The 22,731-nt window shown below is 36.3% G+C and overlaps 1 protein-coding gene across 1 annotated transcript in view; it reads left to right on the forward strand.

The window, feature by feature from the left end:
• Nucleotides 1-22,731, forward strand: part of SEMA3E (semaphorin 3E) — a 244,988-nt gene that overhangs the window by 152,207 nt on the left and 70,050 nt on the right. The window contains exons 3-4 of the mRNA XM_025929642.2: nucleotides 3,125-3,184; nucleotides 5,817-5,936. Of these exons, the coding sequence (XP_025785427.1) occupies nucleotides 3,125-3,184; nucleotides 5,817-5,936 (180 nt within the window). The remainder of the gene's footprint in view (nucleotides 1-3,124; nucleotides 3,185-5,816; nucleotides 5,937-22,731) is intronic.

Here is a 22,731-nt window from a genome sequence, read left to right on the forward strand (position 1 = left end):
TCTTAGAAATCATCTGAAAAAAATCTCACCCCAGGTGCAAAAATGTTTTGCAAAATAATGGATCACTAAAATTTTTATTCAACTTCACTTCTAGGAGGTTTACCCTGTAATGGTATTAGTGACTCTGTTGAAGCTGATGCAAGCGTGTATCTGTCCCTGACACTGATGTGTTTATGTGATGTCTTCCTGATTCATGTGTGATTCACTGCGGGATCCACCGCTTCCATCATACACATCGATTCTAGGATTTTATGTGTTGTGCCTTTGGCTTTTTAGTTGGTTTTCTTTCACACTCCTACTTTTTTCCTTTGTCATTTTGCTATGTTGTAAAACAAATATACATACATGATTTTTTTTAAAGTTTATATACTGCATTAGGAAAGCAAGAGAACACCTGGTGTTGAGTACTGTTAGTAAGAAACCTGGTCGGACCTGTTACACTAATAAGAATATCAAAGTAAGATGTTACACCTGTAATTCAAGCCATAGAATGCTTGTTTCTATGATAATACATGTAGCTATGTAAAAAGCATCAGAATAAAATGCCATTGACCCTACTTTTATAAATTCCTGATATTATTCATGTATCAGATTGGATTTGGCTACATAGTATGTGATAAGCCTCTTCTACATGCCTAACCTATTACTTTTATGGGACATAGCTTTAAAAAAAATTAAATCTTGACCATATGTGGGATTCAAATATATATATATATGTTTTATAATCAGTTACATGTAATCAGTTATATACACACACACATATATATGCATATAGAAAATCAGTTTTCAAAAACTCAAATGACTGCAGGGGTCAATTAGGTAAAAGAAAAATCTGAAGCAAATCACAAAGTTTTGATTTTTATGCAAAAGTTCTCATTTGTAAACGTTGGCGACTAATTAAAAAATAATTAAACAGTGTGCTCACTAAATAAAAAAATACCTCCAATCAGCAACATCGAATATTGAGTTTGATAACCAGAGTTTTTTCTTAGGCTAGCAGAGCACAGAATGGGATGGTGGTAGGTGGTAGGTGGAGAGAGGGGAGAAATCAGGGAGAGATAATAGGGACCTTACAGGGACAAATTGCCATAGATAGGAAAAGAGTCTGGCTGACTGGCCCAGGCCTAAACTATACTCTAATGACAGGAAACATTGACCCTGAGTTGTAGAAAGATATCCCTGAACCCTTCCTCTGGGGACTCATGAGCACCCTGAGGAGGAGAAAGTTATGTGTAGAAATATTAATACCTTAAGAGCCCCAGGCTACTCTACTGGAAAGTTTCCATTCCTTCACCAGAATGTTAACTTGGGAACAGAAAGTGATTGGCTAAAACAGAAGAGAACCAAAGAAATACTGATGTAGCCTAGCTCAAAGTGCCATGAAGTAGAAAAAGTAGAACTTCTTAGCAGTCCTGTACCCCAGTACTTGTGGATCTAAGGAGAAAACCTTTGAAGGCAATCAAGAAAAAATTAGAGTATTCTCATGAGAGCCAGCATCTCCCAAAACAGAATTTACTATCACTTGGTCAGCAGAAACCATGAAGATGACACATTAGCATGAGATGATGCTCCCCAGAATTCTGAGAGACATAAGAAAAGGGCTCAGTTGAGCTTTTTCAGTCTGGGAGGGGGTGGGTGATTGATCGAGCAGATGTGGGGATAAACTTACCACTTGTTACACTTATATGGATCACATTTGAGTTCCAAACCATAGATCTAATGTGTTGTGGAGCTAGACAGAGAAACACACATTTTTTTGTTTTTAAAAGGAGGCCCCTCGGGCACCTGGGTGGTTCAGTCAGTTGAGCCTCTGACTTTGGCTCAGGTCATGATCTCGCAGTCCCTATGTTTGAGCCCGTCATCAGGCCTCAGTGCTGACAGCTCAGAGCCTGGAGCCTGCTTTGGATTCTGTGTCTCCTTCCTCTTTGTCTCCCTTTGACTTGCGCCCAGTCTCTCTCTCTCTCTCTCTCTCTCTCTCTCTCTCTCTCTCGCTCTCTCTCTCTCTCTCTCAAAAGGTAAATAAACATAAAAAAAAATTTGTTTTAAAAAAGGAGGTCCTGGGGCGCCTGGGTGGCTCAGTGGGTTAAGTGTCCGACTTCGGCTCAGGTCATGATCTCACCGTTTGTGGGTTCAAGCCCCGCATCAGGCTCTGTGCTGACCGCTTGCTCAGAGCCTGGAGCCTGCTTCTGATTCTGTGTCTCCATTTCTCGCTGCCCCTCCCCCATTCATGCTCTGTCTCTCTGTCTCAAAAATAAATAAACGTTAAAATAAATTAAAAAAAAAAAAATGAGGTCCTGAAGTAATACCATATCTTTGATAAAGTTGTAGTAAGGATTAAATTAAATACTGAATTTGAGGTGTTTAGTACAAAAATTAGAAAGCTGGTAATGCAGGTGTCAGTGAGGATACGGGATATTGCTGGTGGAGTATGAACATGTTGCCATTCTAGAGAACAGTGTGGCGCTATGTTAACAGATTAAATTTGTGTTTGCCTAAGACCCAGTATTTCTACTACTGAGTCATGTATACCAATCCCACTCCATTGGTACCATATGATAGCAATGATGCACTTTTATAGATCTCAGAGGGACATGTACAAAGATGTGCCATGCTTGTTGTGCTAGAGGTTTGGAGGCAGTCTGGGTGTCCATCCAGGATGTAGGAGTCATGCATCCTTTCATCCCATCACTTAGCAAACACTACCAAGTCCCCATACGCCAAGCTCTGGGCTCAGTGGTAAAAATGCAAAGGGAACTCAAGGTGGTGCCTGACCAGGAGGAGCAGACAGTCAGGTTCAGTGGAGAGACTGGACTGCAGAATTCAGGGCAGGTTAAGTACAGAGCAGGGCTGCTTGAATTGTGGGTGGCTTCTGAAAGGCTGAGACTTGAAGGAGCCTTAAGAAAGACTTTTTTTTTTTTTAACTAAGTTTTAGCCTGTAATAAAAGCTCAAATGAAAGTGCCTTCATTACACGAATAATGATGGAAAGAAGATAAAGTCTTAATTTATCTTCTGAGGAAATAGAAAAAAATGAACATATTGGAATTCCAGAAAAAATGAAATGGTTTTTCAGTATGGTTTATTTTTGTATGCATTTGCATAATAGTGCATTGTCTTTTATTTCAGATACACTGGCCTAGCACAGCACTAAAAATAGAAGAATGCATAATGAAAGGAAAAGACGCAGTAAGTATTACTCATTGTAAATTAAACACATCATCAATTATATCCCTGGTCAGTCACAAGGGACTGACTCCCTAACCTTTTATTTGCTCCCAAAAGGCATATATGCAGTTGATTCAGGAAGAAAAAAAATATATGTACATGTACCCATATATACATATACATTTAGACATAGTTATTTACAAGTTAATTTCAACGAAGGGTTAGAGTAAAGCGAGTAAAGCGGGTCTTGGTTTTTGTTTTATTTTTATCCACTCAGATTTAAGAATTTCTTATACTAATGCTTATTTCCTACATATTTGTGGAAAAAATAATTTCGGGTCAAATTTTAATTCAAGGGAAAGCGAAGTACATTCTTTGTGAGATTTCATTTTGCTTTGATGAGTCCATTAGAACCTACTAAAGAAACAAAAGGAGAGAAAATGAAAAGAAAGGAGAAGGCAAAGGCAGTATGCATGCTTTACCTCTTCCACGATGTGCTTAGGGTCTCTCTTATTGGAAGAATTAACATTCCATCTCTCCATAACTTCCCTGCAGCGTGTGAGATTGTGCAGGAGCAGTGGCCCCGACCCAGTTCTGAGCACACTAAAACATGTACGAAGGGACTTCCCTGTGCCTGGAGTAGCTGCTGATGACACAGTACACGTGTTTGGAAGAAGGCATGCACATCTCCTTTTGAAAGTTAACTTATCCTTTTTTTTCCTCTTTTTTATAATGAGAGAAAAACAAAAACAAAAACATGTAAAAGGCTAACACACGTTACACCAACTCCTGAGTCTCTGTAGCAACTGGGTCACAGCCAAGGAGTGAGTCAAGACATTCTTGCTGCCTTAGTTCGTAGCATGATGCAGACTAATTGAACACACTCTTAGGCTATGTCATTGTCAGCCCAGCAGAGCCAAATGTTGTTCGTTTCATTCAAGGTGTGTCAGCGTCTGATGACATGAAAAGCAGGTGCTTCTAGTGATAGAATATTTTCTACATGTCTGAATGATTAGATTTTTCCAGTGATATGGGTCACTCTCATAATAAAATGCTATGAGTTGGAAATTGAAGAAAATATATCTACATGCTGTGGATAATCAGGGTAGTAGTACATTCCTCATTCTTACCAAGAAAATGCCATAATATGAATCATTTATGGTAAGATAGTTCTGGTGACTTTTTCATTCGATACTGTTATATGAGAGACTTTATAAGGACAAACCGTCCTTATACAACATTATATTTCCTGACTATTGCATGTATTGATATTAGAGTAATATTTAGCATTAAAGTAGTATTTTGTAACTTATTTTAAATGAAATAACAGTATCCGGGGCCTGGGTGGCTCAGTTGGTTGAGCGTCCAACTTCGGCTCAGGTCATGATCTCATGGTTCGTGGGTTCGAGCCCCGTGTTGGGCTCTGTGCTGCCAGCTCAGAGCCTGGAGACTGCTTCTGATTCTGTGTCTCCCCCTCTCTCTCTCTGTCCCTCCCCTGATCGCTTGCTCTCTCTCTCTCTCAAACACAAATTAACATTAAAAAAATTTTTGAATGAAATAGCAGTACCTAATTTACCAAGAAGGTGTTTGCTGTAATTAACTTAGACAAGTTGGTTTGAGCAGTTTTAGACTTCTTTTCATTCAGCCTATTGGTCATAAAACTCACCTAGTGATTTATGTAGTAAAATTTCATAAGCATATACAATATATTTGGTACTGTGTTTGATTAAGCAGGGAATAAAAGGTGTGTAAAATAAATACTATGTCCTCAAAAAACTTAGATTTGGATCCAGGTATAGGCAAACTAGAGCTTCTTGGCCAAATATACTTGTAAATAAAGTTTTAAAGTTTTTTATTTTTGTAAATTTTTTTGTAAATAAAGTTTCTATTTTTGTAAATATTCTATTTTTGTAAATAACATTTCATTGGAAGCCAGTTGTCCACAATCATTTTTGTATTATCTCTGGATGCTTTCATGCCTTATCTACAGAGGTAAGTAGTTGGAACAGAGACCATTCAACTAAATATATTTATTCCCTGGTCCATTATAAGAAATTTTTGCTGATTCCTGGACAGCAGTCTTATAGGTATAAAATAAGTATTTCTCTTGGTTAGCTTTCTATATATTTCTTTGAAAGTTCTCTATAAAAGTGCTGTATGTGAATGTATGAATATGAATATATGACTTATTTTCCCTAACCATTAAAAAACTCAGTAATGCCTTAAAGTCTGTATATGTTTCCTTGAGAGTAATGAAGCTTTCTCTAATTGTTGGTTTTCTGACTTTGTACTTACTGACTGTTTACATGTACTTTAAAAAAATAACAGCATTGGGAATAACTTAATTACCTAGTGGAACATATTGCCATGCAAATCTTTATATTGAATACATTTCTAGAATACCTGAAAAGTGACCGAATCCCATTATAAGTGTAATTCACACAGTGTGGCTAACTGCAGTGTGCTTTGGCCACCTCAGTCTGTTCTTCCACTGTTCCTTGCCCTCTGTCATCTGTCCCACATGCCCCCACTAGCCATGGGAGGCTTAAACATGAGATTTGTACGTTAGGAAATACAAAAATTAAAAAGGGCTAAACTTTTTTTTTTATATTAACCAGTATCTTCCTTTTTTTTTTTTTTTTCCCTGCTATAGAGTGAATGTGCAAATTATGTTCGAGTTTTGCATCACTATAATAGGACACATCTTCTGACCTGTGGTACTGGAGCTTTTGACCCACTTTGTGCCTTCATCAGGGTTGGATACCATTTGGAGGTAAGATAAGTTCACTCATATCAATAAAAGTCATGCTTAAAAGAACTTTATTTTAAAAGAAAAGTAGTGGGTGGGGTGCCTGGGTGGCTTAGTCAGCCAAGCACCCGAGTGGGTTTGGCTCAGGTCATGATCTAATGGTTCCTGAGAAAGCCCTGCGTCAGGCTCCACACTGAGAGCATAGAACCCTGCTTGGGATTGTCTCTCTCTCTCTCTCTCTCACTGCCTCTTCCCTGCTCATGTTCTAAAAAATAAATGATTGAATGAATGGATGAATGAATGAATGAATGAATGAAAAATAAAAGAAAAAAAAAAGTTTGTGGTATTTTCTTTGGTGAAAAACAAAAACATTTGTGATGTACTGGTAAAATTTTCCTAAGTCAGAGAAAGGATCTCTCTGGACCTTTAAAATCCTCATCAGCTATAAAATCAGTGAATCAATAAATTCTTTATGTATTCATTCCCTGAACAAATTCATTTACTTAATTGTACACTTAAAAATATTACTTCATATCAAACTGTGTTCTCTGTTGTGTTCTTATGTAAATTTTATTAATGTAAACTGCCAAACTAGAATGCAACCATGAATATATGTAAAAATAAATTTATAGGGGCGCCTGGGTGGCGCAGTCGGTTAAGCGTCCGACTTCAGCCAGGTCACGATCTCCCGGTCCGTGAGTTCGAGCCCCGCGTCAGGCTCTGGGCTGATGGCTCAGAGCCTGGAGCCTGTTTCTGATTCTGTGTCTCCCTCTCTCTCTGCCCCTCCCCCATTCATGCTCTGTCTCTCTCTGTCCCAAAAATAAATAAATGTTGAAAAAAAATTAAAAAAAAATTTATACAAACAAAGTTACTACATATATTTTATAAAGGGTATGCAAAGACGTTGATTTTGTAATTACTCTTATTTTTAGGCAGGTGAAGTGAGGGAGGTAGAGTTGGGAGCGGTAAGGGAGATTACAAACTGAAGCTAAGTTTTAAAGAGTGAAAGCTGTATGCCCCAGACCCACTACTAGGTGAAAGAAAACAAATCTTAGGTGAGTTCTGTCACATATATAATACTGACCAACAAGTTGGCTTGAAGATCAGTCGTATAACCTGTTTTGACAAGTCAGATGAACTCTCAACTCTCACTTATTTTATAAGGCACATTTTCAAGCACCTTACGTCACACTTTCACTCTGAAATATATTAAACGCTATTCTGACGTCAGAATCTGCTCCCTTTTTTTAGGTTAGAAGGCAGATCCTACATGAAGACAGGATGCAGATAAAACATACATGTAGATAGTCTATAGTCTCTTGATTCTCATACTGTATTTATGAAAGGGCTGCAGTGACCCTAAAATATTTTCAGTCACCACATATAAAGAATAACATTCATTTCACTAGTGAAAAATTATTTCTGATATTCCTTATACTAGTTAACACTCAGGTGCACGTATAATTAGCAATATCTGAAGTGCTTACTTTAGCTGCCTTTTGAGAGAGCCTCTGATTTGAGATACTTCAGCTGGTAAGTGTCCTTATAGGCGGGATTTTTGATTAGTCTATTTTAAATGGTAACCACCTCTCCTTGTAGATTAAAGCTAAGTAGCATACACAAACACATCAAGTGTATTCACTGAATTATTTTAAAGAGAAAAGACAGCTGATCTATTGGAAGAACTTTAAACAGAGATGTATAAGGCAAATCTGCCCTGTGCAGAGTCAGAATATTTACATGTATACAAAGTATACAGACAGAGGCACCTGGGTGGCTCAATGTTAAGCGCTGACTTTCAGAGTAGAGCTTGCTTTGGATCTTTTATCTCCCTCTCTCTCTGCCCCTCCCCTGCTCATTCTCGCTCTCTCGCTCTCTTGCTCTCTCGCTCTGTCTCTGTCTCTCTCTCCCTCCCCCTCCCCCTCCCTCAAAAATAAATAAACATTAAAAAAAGTATACTGACAGTCATGTATGCATGTATATAAAGCCAGAATATATACATTTTGTGGTGCAGATCTATTGGCAACAGATCCTCTCAGTTTTCATTATCTGAAAATGCCTTGATTTCATTTTTATTTATGAAGGAAATATTCCCTGGATATAGAATTTTGGGTTCACAGGGTTGGTATGTTTTGTTTTGTTTTGTTTTGTTTGTTTGTTTAGCATTTCAAAATGCTTCAAATGTCTTCTGATCTTTTTCTGATGTAAATTCCGGTTTCATTCATACTGATACTACCCGGTTTGCAGTTGCTTTGTATTTGAGGATTTTCTCTTCCTGTTTGATTTTCACCAGTTTCTCCATAGTGTGCCTATTTGTGTGTGGTGGTGGTGGGAGATTGGTGTTTACATTTCTTGAAATACATTTTTTAACACAAAAGCTTATGTTTTGCATCTAATTTCACACATTTTTGGCCCTTATAATTCCAAATAATATTACTGCTTTATGCCCTCCTCTTCTTCAGGGTTTCGTGGGGGGCGGGGGGGCATTGTGCCACAAATGACTGAGATTCTGCTCATTTTTATTGTTTCTGTTTTCTCTGCTTTGCAAATTGGATACATTCTCTTGATTTATTTTCAAGTTTACTAATCCTTTCTCCTGACATCTCCAGTGGGCTGTTAAGCTAACCCCGCTAATGGTCAATACAGATATTGTACTTTGCAGTTCTAAAACTTTCATTTTGTTTATATTTCATTTCTTTAATGAGCATTTCCCCATATTTTTATTCATCATGACTATCTTTTTCTTTAAGCTCTTGAACATATTTTTAACAGCTGTTTTAAAATCCCTCTGTGCTAATTTAAACATCTGGGTCAACTTAAGGTAAGTTTGCATTGATTGATTTTTTTCTCTTACCTGTAGGTCAGATTTTCTTGTTTCTCTGCATGTCTAGTAATTTTTATTGTGTACCAGACATTATACATCAGATGTTTTCAAGATTGTGAGTTTGATTATCTTTTAAAGAGAGTTGATTTTTATTCTAGTAGGCAGCTTACTTGTCTGGACTCAAACTCACAAATCTCTTGTGATGGATGGCAGCCAAAAATCTCTTTCAACTTTCCAGACGGTGCTTTTTATGCTCTGCTTGCACGTGTAGTCAGGTGTCCGCCAAGAATTTGGGAAAGAATGTAAACATGGATTTCAAGGTGCCTCCTCCCTCAGTTTTTGGATATCTCCTCTTGCATTTCAGCTGACCTGGTACTTTCAATTTCTTTTTTTTCTTTTTTCTTTTTTTTTTTTTTTTTTACTCTCCAGGCTATTAAGTCTGGAGCTTTCTGCTTGAGTTCTAGCCATTCCTCATCACATAGATTAGGGGATTTCCTTGAGTGAAAAACTTTCTTGTCTTTGCTCTTAACTATCTCCGTTTTCTTAAGATCACTAAAAAAAAAAAATGACCAGTTTGTCATTATTATCTGTGTGAGAGTCCAGACTAGCGGATTGTCATTAGCAGAGATGGATCTCTATTATAAGTCACCTATATAGACATGGTAGTGAACATTTTTTCTTGTGTAATTTTCTAAGTAACAATATGATTGAAAACACATTTTGAAAAATTCTGTACATTGCATAAGAGGATCTTGTGGGATATGATAATAAGAATAGTGAGAAATTGATTCCCCAAACTCCATTTGGAGGCTTGATAACATTTTATATGAGAGAATGAGAAATTACAAATTATTATAGGCAAGGAAAAGACTATTTTTTTTTAATGTTTATTTATTTTTGAGAGAGAGAGAGACAGAGTGCAAGTGGAGGAGGTGCAGAGAGAGAGGGAGACACAGAATTCAAGGCAGGCTCCCGGCTCTGAGCTGTCAGCACAGAGCCCGACGCAGGGCTCGAACTCACAGAGTAATGGACCCTGAGATCATAACCTGAGCCAAAGTCGGCTGGCCAGCTGACTGAGCCACCCAGGCACTCCGGAAAATACTTTGTTTAAAAAACACAGAGGCCCACACATAAGAGATAGGTTTGCAGACATTAGTAGAATAGGTTGTGGAATGTCAGGAGATAACCCTGGGAGCAAATTGGCACAAGATTTTTTAATGCCAGGCAGTGGCATTTTGTTGTTACTTCTAAAGACAGCATAGAGAACATAAAGGAATTGAGCAGATTGAATGACATGACATTAGTAATATTTAGAATTGATTCAAGCAGAGAGAGATGAAAGACAGAAATTAAAGAAGGCTATTATAAGAGTCTGTAAGATCATGAAGATATTTAACAGTATGGTCACAATAGCAAAGGAAAGGAAGTGTGGAACCAATGTGAGAAGCTGTTTAGTGGTCAAGAGGTTATATAACAACATTTTATTGGAGGTTGCTGATTAAAGGGAATTAGAAACCATTCCAAATTTATTTCTTGATGATTCAGAAGAAAAACAAGAGGGAGCTAAGAAAGCAGAGTAGGTTTTGTGAAAACATTTAAAAATGCTCAGTATTTCTCAGTTGTAACTTTTTCATTTCTGTGTATAGATATTTGAAACATTGATCTGTGTACTAGGAGAGGGTGTTACCAGAATAAGTTGAATTATTGAAGCCTAGGTAGTTAATTGTTCCATAATGTGTCTCCTCTCTCTTTCTCCTTCTCTTCCTCCCTCCCTCCATCCACCCCTCCATCTTACGCCTTCTCTCCCTCTCACTTTATCCAAGTACTTGGAAATTCTATGATATAGGTGACAGTGAATGTCTAGGGAGTATGAGTGTAAACAGAGACTGAGCAGACAGAGTAGTATAAGGCAAATCAGGTAGTAAAGAATTTATAATCACACTTGAAAGGGAAAATTATTGTAAATAAATTATTTATAATAAAATAAAATTATATTATACATAATAAAATAAAATTATATTATACATAATATAATAAAATTATATTGTACGTAATATAATATAATTATATTGTACATAATATAATTATATTGTACATAATATAATTTATTATAAGTAAAATAATATATATTTATGTATATTATAAATATAATAAAAATTATTATAAAATGATAGCATCATCAATTCTACAGAGAGGACAGTTTGCTAAAGGGATGAATAATTAGAATGTAGGAGATTAAGAAGTGACTGAATAGTGACAAAGTAAAGATAGTAATATTGCCTATTTAATCCAGAAGTAGATTCCTTATATTTCCTTAATGAAAAAAAAATAAGGGAAGTATAGGAGTGTTGAAAGAAGTTTTTTCTTAGGATAGCAGATAGAGTAAAAGCAGTTATCCAGTAAGAGGAAATGGCCACTTCTTGCAGATAAGGTGAGCCAGGTGGGAAGTAAGTTTTCTGAGGGGAACAGTGAGCTATTTAATAGATCTCATCAGCAGTTTGATTTAAGCGGATATCAGGAGAGAGAGACCTAAGGTAGAAATACGGATTTGAGAATCAGTAGCATGTGTGTGGATGTGTGCATGCGTGCGTGCATGCGTGTGTGTGTGTGTGTGTGTGTGTGTGTGTGTGTGTGTGAAAGCTGAGATCTTTAGGCATGATATCATTGCCTAGGAAGAGAATTTGAGTAAGAGGGGAAAATAGCCAAATATGGAGCCTGGAAATACCAATTCTTGAAAGGCTTGTGGAGGAAGAAAAACCCACAAAGAGATTAAAAGTGAGTGACCAAGAAGTTTAGAAGGGAAATCAGAGAGTGAGACAGCGCAGAAATAAAGGAGTGATCGTCGAGGTTAAAAGTTTTGAAGAGTCAAACTGTCATTGGACCTAGAAAGTCTTTGGAGGCTTTTGTGAGAGGAGTTTCATTAAAATGTGGATGCAGATCATAGTCTTCTGGCATTAAAGATTAAGGCCAACTTTCTCTTGAAGCACTTTTATCTTTTTCACAGTGCTCTATTTTCTTTTCTTTTTTTTTTCTTTTTTCTTTTTTTTTTTTACTGAAGTGTAATATAAATACAAGGAGTATACAGGATATAAATGAATGGCTAGATCATTTTCCTAGATTCAGTGATTTATTTTTTTGTTTTTATTTTCACCTTTTTTCCCCCCTCATATATCATAAACTTTGGGGATATTTTTTGCTCATATGCTCCTTCTAGTTTAGTATTCTTTCTTAAAATTGTTTTTTTTTATTTCAAAACCCTTAATACTGTCACCTCATTTTTTAGTTTTTCTAATTTTTATTGGCGATTTATGTTTATTTCTTCTTCTTAATTCTAAATTCCATTGAAATACTAAGTTATGGTTGGGTTCTTATCTGTTTTGTGCATTTTTTTTTGACAGACCTTAATGGTTTGTGGTAAATATTACTCTGTTCCTTATTCTTGTTTCTTATAAGAACATTGTACTAGATTTAGCTGGATCTTTCTCTGTTATTCATTTTTATATAGAATTAGTCTTCCTAAGTTTTTAAAAGGGAAGTGTGGGTCAGAATAGATTTCTAGTACCTTCATGTTCTAGAACTCACCATTCTGTTTTGTTCATTGAAGTGTTAAAAAAAGTATGGAGAGGTACGTATACACATCTTCTCGGGGCTATCATCTTTTCATCTTTTATCAGGATATTGCTTTTTCTTTGGCCTTCTTTATCTTTTTCTTGGACAAATGATATTCTACTTTCAGCAGTTTCTTCTTGGAAGGGGGGGTGCACTGGTGAATTCTGAAGGTTCACAGAGCTTCATTTTTCCCACAGACTTCTTGCAGTCACTCAGAGATCAAATCCACAAAAATTCCCACCAGGTTCAACTGATGTTCTAAAGCAATGCTACACTCTCTGTGAGCCCTTGGAAATTGGAGAGTTCTTTTTTTCTGTGGTATATCAAAACCTGGTTGCTTCTGTCCGCTTCTTCCTGAAATATATGAATACCCTGTGAGGTTTATAGCTCATGGTGTTTCATCCACACCAGCTTGTACTTGGTTACTCATGGAGATGTCTCAACAGCCAGTTTTGCTCTAAGTGTTGCCAATGAGCTTTTGGTTTTGCATCCCTAGTTGATCCATCTGTTTTTTCTGGGAGAATTTATAGAGGGTAGAATATATGCCTCTGCTGGTATCCTTGCAGAAACTCACAGCACCTTTTAAATAGCACACTGCTCTACAAATATAGAGTACTACATGAAATACTATGCATTTGTGTTTACTTCTAATTTTACACACCTTCCAAAGAAAATGGAAGTTAGGTGTTGAAATGTAGAGGTTCAGATAAAAAGAAACCCATCAGTTCAGGTATAAAACATGTATTTCTAGAGAACTGGAAAAGGCTTTGAACTGCCGCAAAATTAAAAGTGTTTTTGTTACTGCACAACCTAAGTTTCTCTTAGAACACAAAGACTTTAGCAAATCATATTAGCATGTTACTATTTGTATTACTTTTCTATGAGCAAGAAAAAAAAATCAAAAATTGGGCAGCTTAAAATAACATATATTTATTATCTCACATTTTCTGTGGGATAGGAGTCCAGGGTGCTACTCAGCTGGCCTCACTGCTGGAGGTGTCTTCAAGACTTCACGTATCTTTCTGGAGTGCAAGGTCATATTCTAGGTTCTTGTGATTGTTGACAGAATTCAGTTCTTGCTGAGCTGTGGGACTCAAGTGTCCATTTTCTTGGCGTCTGTCCCCCAGGGGCAGCTCTCAACTCACAGAGTTCTACCTGCTGTTCCTTGCCACACGGCCCTATCACAACATGGCAGCATACTTCTTCAAGGCCAGCAGGAGAATATTCCTGTTTAGTTTACCAAGAGGGGGTGATACAATATAATCTAGTCATGAGAATTGCTGTACCATCCATAACCATAGAAAGTGCTATAGAGTAGAGAGTGGTTGCCACCATATTTGTGCTTTCTGGCCACACTGAAGGGGCGGGATTAGCCAGGACATCTTTGTGCGGGGCTCGAAATCTTGGGTGCCCTTGACACTCTGCCTACCATGTCTTACATATGAAAGAAAGGTTGTATTAGCACAGATGTTTTCACAGGCTCTTTCTGGGGGGAAACAAAGCAAAGGCATAGGATAAAGGGTGAGAAAAGAGTCATTTGTTTCTAAACTTTGTGGCTCTCCTCTTAAAAGAAGTCTGCATTCCTTTTTGCAAGAACCATAGGATTAAGGGATGAATATGTGGGCCATCTCCAAAATTTGTCTTCCCAAACATGGGAAAATAGGTTTATTCTTGCAGGCATGAACATTTGAATATACATTGCTGTCATATTTCATTAATGTAGGGTATATTTTCTCAGTGTATTTTTATTTTAAGCCTATTTATATCACTTTTTAAGTATGCAGACTAAATTAGTCATGCAACTATGCTTGGCTCCAAATACAATCAATAATGCACTTTTTGATTTTCAGTGTATGGTTTTGACACATTTCCTCTAATGCAGCTCAGCTATTTAAGTTGGGATATTATCAGCTTCAAAATCATAAGAGTTATACATATCCTTCGATCTAGTATAAATCTCTTTGAAAGTGTGTCAGAAACTGTATTCAAGTAATGATCCTAACAATTAGCCCATGTTTATATTTCATAGAGTGGAAATTTTTAATTCTGTAGTTAAACATTTTATAATATGCCAGTAAGAGGTTACAATTTAGACACAACAGGACTCTTGCCTTTTGGAGCCATATGTTTTACATATTGGCCCTTTAGAGTTTGAACTCTGTATTTTCAGTAAATACTAAAAATATCATTTCAAGCAATAATTTTTAAATATTCAAAAGAGATCAAAATACATGTTATGAATATGTGGATTTTTTAATGACGTATGGTTTTTAACAGGTACTTAATTAATATTGGTTTCTTGGTCAGTTAAATTTTCCTGTTTAAAGTACAGAGTAAAATTCCATTGGCTAGCCAACAAAACCAGTAACAGCTTCTTGTGGCTTAAAACTGTTACCCATTAGAGTTGTGTAACTGATATTAGTGTTTTGTTTTACACAGCTGTGATCAGTATACCCATGCATTTAATATTCCTTGTGCTTTTCACAAAGAGATCTGTATATTTTTATTTCACAAATTATTTTGTTTAATACCCATTCTTGCCACACCCAGCTTCTAAACCCACAATATTACAAAGATTTTTAAATTTGTTCTTTCACTGGGCTTCTTTAGGCCTCTGTTTATTTCCACTTGTTTAACTGCAATGATCATAACAGTAGGTGAAAAAATGTAAGGGTGATAATTTTAAAATAATTTTGTAACAGTCAAGGGTGTGCATTACCCATTTGAATTGAATAGATATATGAAGAGTTGCATCAAGTATTTGGGAACATGCATAGTTTCAGATAATTTTAATAAATTAAACTAGCCTTTAGTTAACACAAATGTCCATCTTATTGGTCACATGTTTTATAGGGCAACCCTGGTTGTAATTTCCTGATCCATTTATGTGAAAGGGTATAGAAATGTCTTACTGATTTAAAAATCATGGCAATTTTTTATATCCTCCTTAAAATAAGTGATTAAAAGGCAATACGTATCACCTTATGAAATCAGGTTTAGGTTTCGTTTTGGCCTCACTCTATATATTTTTCATTCTGTAGACCAGATGTTGTTTATGTATTTTTGACTGAAAATGTCATTGAAATTATGGGCAATGAAAATAGACATTACCTTACAATAATACTTTTTTTTTTATTTTTAAGCAAGGAGAATGGAAATATGTATTAAAATGGATATTGAAAATTAAATGTGGAAGGAGAAGTTATTTATACTAACACAGTAGCAACCAAAGAAAATATGTTGATAGTTCTTTTAAAAAAGAAGACAAAAATGTTGTGAAAAGGTAAACAAGGCTCTTTTACATTTTATATTACATTGTATCAAGACTTATGATTTAGAAATTAGCATTAGAAGATTTAAATAGAACCGATATTTTAAAAGAAATTATATGGTTTGTCAACTGGGTCCTTAGTCATTGTCTGCATTGTTTCTTCTGCCTTCTTTGCTGGAAATCAAAAGGGAGTATGGTGCTTTCAATCAGGAGCTCACAGTCTGTTATTTGTGTGGTTTTTAAAACCCCTAAGGTTATTTTAAAATGTCTCCACAGAGGAACTGTTCCTTCAGGTCCTCTCTTATGTCACTTTTAACAGTGAAAGCAGGTTACGTGATCTGGTGAGCAGGAAAACAGGATTCTTTGTCTGAGAATGACTATATGAAACCTCTTGGTTTCGTATAGAAACCGTTTGACACACTTGACTTAACGACTCCCTTTTGCGTGCTGAGTGTGAGGCAGTTAACAAGAAGCCCCTCTCTCCAGCTCTGTGTATGTGAGCAGGAGGAAGGTACCGAGAAAAACTGGGTGATGCCATGTTGCAGGGCAACTTCCCCTGGAGGCCAGATCAGGCGGGGCTGATACTGGTTCTGAACTGGAACTAATGAAAGAAGTAGCAGGCCATATCCTCGGGGAACTGGGAGTTCTGCTCTAGGGCTTTTGTTCACCTAAAACATATGAATACATGGAAGAAGTCAAAAGATAATATGAAATGATAAAAAGTGAAATGAAAATAAAATAAAAAGTGAAATTGTTCCCACCCAAACTTCTGCCCACCTCTTCCGTGGCACTCCTCTGATTAGAGTTTGATGTTTAGTTTTCTAAACATGGGTGCGTGTCTGTATAAAAATAAAAAATGTGAAACTCCACTTGAAGTCCTGATTTCATTGGTTTTAACTCAAAAATATTTCATGGAAATGCATTATATGTTAGGACACAGTAATTCTGTCTCATTCATTTAAATGGCTGCATAGTATTTCATTGTGAGAACGAATCATAATGTATGTAATGAAGCATTTTATTTTTAAACTGTCAATCCTAAGCCTACAGTGAAGCAGAGAATGAGCATGGTGCTTGAGGGGTTGGGCACCTAACGTGCAAATGAGCCCCTCATGGCTGTCGACCAGTTAAGCATTCATGTCTCTGGAGTTTAATCAGATGTTACAAACTGGCAGCCATATGCTGGATTGGGCTCACAGATGTGCTTTGTTTGTCACAGTGTTTCTTGTTTGTTCTCTTTTCAAGAGCCTACATTTGAAAACTGGTTGGTTTCACATTGTACATTGTGATTTCCATTGAAGTGACATGAAAAGAATCTGTTGGTGCTGAGTAGTTGCTGCTGGACTCTTTACATAGGGGCATGTTATTAACAGTGTTGCACAGTCCCCATCCCTCTCACTTACACCAGGCTCTTTTCTGGTTTGTCATCTCCACCTGGTGCTGACAGGCATTTGCCTTTGTTCCCCAAGCACCAGAATAATTATGAACTTCCCCCAGATCCTCAAGTGCTCGAATCTAGTAGTCACTGAAATAACTTTGGAGTGAATGAATGAGTGTGAATTAATGAATGAATGGGTTTTGTTACATTTCTGCTTTGATGTAAAACTTTGTTTAAGGTACTATGAAGTCCAATTTGAGAAATTAGTGGAAGTTTTTATAAGTTAGAATTTTTGAGTACCCTCCCCGACACATTGTTTTTCTTTTAATTATGTAGATTTTGTCCATTCTTGAAAAGGTTTGATGATGAAATGATAATAACAGGTATATGTTTTTACTTTTCTGGTCCTAAGAATATAAATTAGCCAGCGTGATATACACAGCAGAGACATTCTTTAGGTATACTTTTTTTTGTTAACTTATAAAATGCATACAGAAAAGTGTATAGATCGAAAAACAAAATGTACCCCTGATTTGTTTTTACAAATTGAACCCATCTGCCTAACCAGTATCCAGGTCAAGAAATAAAACATCGCCAGCTCCCCAAAATCTCTGCTGTGTACTTTTCCAGTGAATATATATTCCCTGCAAATAACCACTATTCTGACTTCTGTCACCAGAGATTAGTGTTGGCGATTTTAGAATTTTATGTAGATAGAATCACATAGCATGTATTTGTTGTGTCCAGATTTTTTTTTTTTTTTCGCTTAAAAAGCTGTAAGATAATCTGTGTCACGTGTAGTTGTAGTTCATGTGTTCTCATGGCTGGGTAGTATTTCTTTGTATAGATATACCTCCATTTACCTCCATTTATTTACCCATTCTCCTTTTAATGACTGCTTGAGTTGTTTATAGCTTTGTGCTGTTATTGTGCTACTCTGATCAGTCTTGTGCATGCCTTTTGGTAAACATATGCATATGTTTTTGCTTAGTATTTTCTGAGAGTGGAATTCATGTATTGTGGAGGATGCATTTGCCTCACTTGAGGAAATACTACCAAACTGGTTTCCAGTCATTGTACTGGAATGCCCTCCAGCGATGAGAGTGTTTCAGTTACTCCACACTCCACGGACAGTACTTAGCTTTGTATGTCTCTTTTGTAGCCATTTTGGTGGGTATGTAGTGGTATCACATAGTGGTTTCAGTTTTTGTTTTCCTGATGACTAATAAAGTTGAGCATTTTTCTTTTTATTGAGGCTTAGAATTTTTGAATCACTCTTGAAGTTTCTGATTGTCCATTGAAGATGTGTTTGACATTTGCCACATAGGTTTGTTGGGGGATTTTGTGAGGGAGCAAATATCAAGCATCCCGGTCAGTTTTGGGGAAAATAATTATCTACTGTTGATAGATGATTTCTAGTATAACTCCTTTGCTTTTCAAAACTGATAGAAAGTTTAAAATAAGGGTTAGAAACAAAATTGGGGGGAATTGGTGAAAGATAACAGATTATATAGAAAGAGATGAGAAAGAAGGAACAGAGAGGGAGGTAAAACTTCTGTTTTCTTATTATGATACTGACTTTTTTTTCAATCAAGACAAGTCTTTGAAAAAAGAGTTACATAGTTCTCATGACAAGGAACAGTCTAGAGATTAATGGCATGAGCTTTGGAATCAAGAATACCTGAGTTCTGATTTTTTCCCTGTAACTTAACTAGATATTTTACAGGCTTATCAGTTATACTGTCTTCAGCATCAGTAGTGAGAATTAAATAAATACATTAAAAATTAAACATAAAAACATTTTAAGTATAAAATTATAATAAAAGTCACATATAAATAAGAAATACAGCCAATAGTGAAGTACTCAACAGAAAGTAGCTACTTTATATCACATTTTCCATAGTTGAGCTTTGAGATATAATTATGACATAATTGTTTATATAGGGGACATTAACAACATAATGAACCATGTCCACAATCTAAGTCTTTTACACAGAAAAAGAGACTTTCTAGATGTGGACTTTTGTACCTCATGCCAAAAACTTAATGTTATCATAGTTTATCCCTTTTCACATCTCTCATACCGTGACAGATGATCTCTTTGCATGCTTCTGTGTGGACTACTGAATAATGGTAGATGTTTTGTAGTAGCTCTAGGTTGGCAGTGATGTGAAATGGATTCAGTTTTTAAATATTCTCCTAAAAGTATCTGAAGAAATTTTGAAAATGTATACCTTAGGATATTAATAAAATAATCTCACTCTAAAGATACATTTGATATTCATCAAAATTTAGTAACTGTAAGGAGGAAAACATGCTAACGTGGTGGGTTTTTCTTGTTTTCAAGAATGTTTTCACTAAGACGTTTGAGTAACATTAGGTGATTAAGTGATATGTTGGCTCCTTACAACCAACTTGAATTTTATTAGTGTAGTCAAGTTAAATTAGTTACAAATTCAATCACTTTCTATATTGCTAATTCATGAACATGATATAGAACAGATGTACATAGAGTTAAATTTGGTAGTCTCATTAAAATACTGGCTTAATTAAAATGACTTGCTTATTCCAGTCTGGCAAACTGAATTTTGTCAGGTTTTACTTCTAAAGGGAGATACATTTAAAGTAAGTAAACTCTAATTTTACTCATTTATTGTGTTAACTTTTTTTCATCTTTATTTTTGAGAGAGAGGGGGGGAGAGAGAGAGAGAGAGAGAGAGGGGAAGAGAGGGAGTGAAAATGCACCTGCATGAGCAGAGGAGGGGCAGAGAAAGAGGGAGAGATAGAATCCTGAGCAGGTTCTGCACTGTCAGCACAGAGTCCGATGCAGGGCTCAATCCCACAAACTGTGAGATCATGACCTGAGACGAAATCAAGAGTCAGACATTTAACCGAGAGCTACCCAGGCACCCCTTATTGTGTTAACTTTCAAAATTCTTTAATGTTGTGGATATATTTTCTTGAAGACTTGTTGGTATAGATGAAACAGGTAGGCAGAGAAAGGTAAGAAAAAGTGGAGTTCAATAGGAATACAGGATTCTTGACGTGTTGCTTACCACCATCATTTTCCAACAAGAGAATGAAGAAAAAAGTAACAGACTTAACCAATATTAAAATGTTAAATATGCTTTTATGTGTCCATCAATATTCTCATGCCTGAAACATTTGTCAGATTATGGTCATCTCTGTAGATTGATTGATCAACACGTAGATTCAGTTTTATTTCCTGAATTAAATTCTGGAGCAACACTGACAAGGTACAGTTTCATCCTAATACCACAACCTCAAGAAAGTTTGCTTTCTTCTCTAATTCCTCATTTTCTCATTTGTAAGATGAGATAAGAAGGTATCTTGTTATCTAAAATTTGCATATCAGTGAAATAACACTGTGCAGCTCACAGTCTTATTGTGAGAATCAAATTATCCCACTAAGAATCTTAATAAATGTAATCATCATGTATTGATTACATGCTTGTGACAGATGTTTTAGTTCATTTGCTTTGATACTCATAACTTCTCACAAGGGTGGAGTTATTGCTCTCAAATAACAAATGAGGAAAGTAAAAAGAGGGTAAAGTTGCTTCTTAACACAACACAGTTAAGTGGCCAAACTTGGGTTTCATGGTCTAAGATCAAGTTTTTGCCATTATGCTGTGCTGCTTCCCTTCATGACATACTGCATGAAGGCATTTTGTGAACTATGAAGTGTCATATAAAGAGTTCAGTGATGGTAGTAATAATTGTATGTGAGCAGGCATCGTCTGTGTGAATTTGTGCTCCTCACTGCTCTCCCACACTCTTGACTTGTATCATCTGCTTTCTGTAGACATTTTCCATTTTCTCTCATCCTTTATCTCCAGGTTTTACTACCTTCTTGGTAACACTGTAGACCTCACTGAAGTGACAAAACACGACCACAAATGACTTTGTTCTTTGTTTCTTTGTTCTTTATTAATCCTGGTTCTTTTGAACCTTTTGTTTTCTCCACTGGGACTCCGAAACTTCTGAATATCATTAGAGACAATTGGAGGATGTTGGTTATCACCATTGTTATTTAAATGAGCCCATGCACATCTAGTCAGTCATTGTTAGTCCTTAATTAACTGTCTTGGCATTGTGCAGTCTCTACAGTTCTGGAGGTGAGATGGAGGTAAAGTGATAGCACGAGAAGAATATTGACTTTGGACTAGACAGATGAAATTTCAAATCTAGGTTCTGCACCTCACTACCTGTATGACTTTGGGTCATTACTTAACATGTTTGAACTTTGGTTTCTTTACCTGTAAATATAAGTCTCTCTTGTAATACCTTGCTTGACAGATTGTATGGATTTTCTGAGATCATATGTGGGGAAAAAAACTGCCTATAGTCTGGATTTACCATCTCTACTTTCTCAAATTCCATTGGTTCTTCAATCCAGGCTACATTTATCACTTTTTAAAAACTGATTCTGTTAGTTACTTATGACCTTCTGGATGTCAAATAAGTATCTCTTTAATACCTTGTTTTATGTTTCTTCTCTATTGCATTCTAGAACATTTGTGTTTTTTGTATAAAAGCTTTCCTCTTGTAGTTTTGAGGACCATAATTTTTTTCATAGTTGTGAAATTCTGAATATTCTAGCTTCCTAGTCCTTTAAATGCGGGTGACTGTAGGAGCTCTGTCCTTGGTATGTGTTTTTCTATATTTCAGGCTTTCTTGACATCCTGATGAATTCACATGGCTATATTATCTATTGTTGGCTCTCATTATTACTTCCCAAGCTTGACCTCTGTCCAGAACTCTAAATCTGCATTTCCTATGCCTGTTAGATGCCCATGAAATAATGTCCTAGAGACATTGCGAGGAAAGAGTTGTTTTAATACTAAAACTCTGAAAATTCAGTTTGAAAAGGATGGAGAATCTCCCTGATGAAGGAGGAGGTGGATCCTACACCACCTTTAAGACTCACCTTATCCTAAAAGACCAAGGAGGCAATCACAACATCATGTGCATTCAGTCCCTTGGCTCCTGGCTTTGTTCATGCTGATCTCTTTACTTGAACAACTTTTATCTTTTTTCTCTCCTTTGAAAATCCTAAATCCTCTTGCAAGTCTAAGTTTATACATCACCTTCTCCGTGATATTTATCTCGACCTCCACCTGGTGAAGTTAATTACTTCTCCTTTGGATTTCCATTGTACTTAAGACAAACCTAATTATAAATAATGATTTCTCTATGAATGCCAGAGTGTGTCTAGGGAAGAGACTGTCATTTCTATCTCTATTCCTTTAGGGTCCAACGTAATCCTGGCAGTAGTCATTGAAACCGTTCACTAAAAACATGGAACAGGAACTCTTCTTTCTGGTGCAAACAACAAAATATACGTGCTTTTTTTGTTTGTTTCTTTTAAAGTATTATTAAGAGTCAATTTTATATCCAGTATAATCACACTTTTGTTTGACAAATCTATTCTAAATTTGTCTTATGAATTTTGAACACATGCATAGATTCTAGAAATTACCCCCACTGACAGGTTTGGAGGTGAACTCTTTGGCCCCTCTTGAGCCCTTGGCAGCCACTGACCTGTGATCTGTCCCAATAGTTTGATAATTTTGAGAATGTGATTTAAGTGGAATCATACAGTAGTCAGACTTTGAGATTGGCTTCTGTCACTTAGCGTAAAGCATTTGAGATTGTATCCAGTAGTGTGTATATCAGTAATTTGTTCCTTTACATTACTGAGGCATATTCCATA

This window comes from Puma concolor, chromosome A2, assembly GCF_028749965.1.
Source record: "Puma concolor isolate L17-30 chromosome A2, mPumCon1.1.hap2, whole genome shotgun sequence".
Classification (NCBI taxonomy): Eukaryota; Metazoa; Chordata; class Mammalia; order Carnivora; family Felidae; genus Puma; species Puma concolor.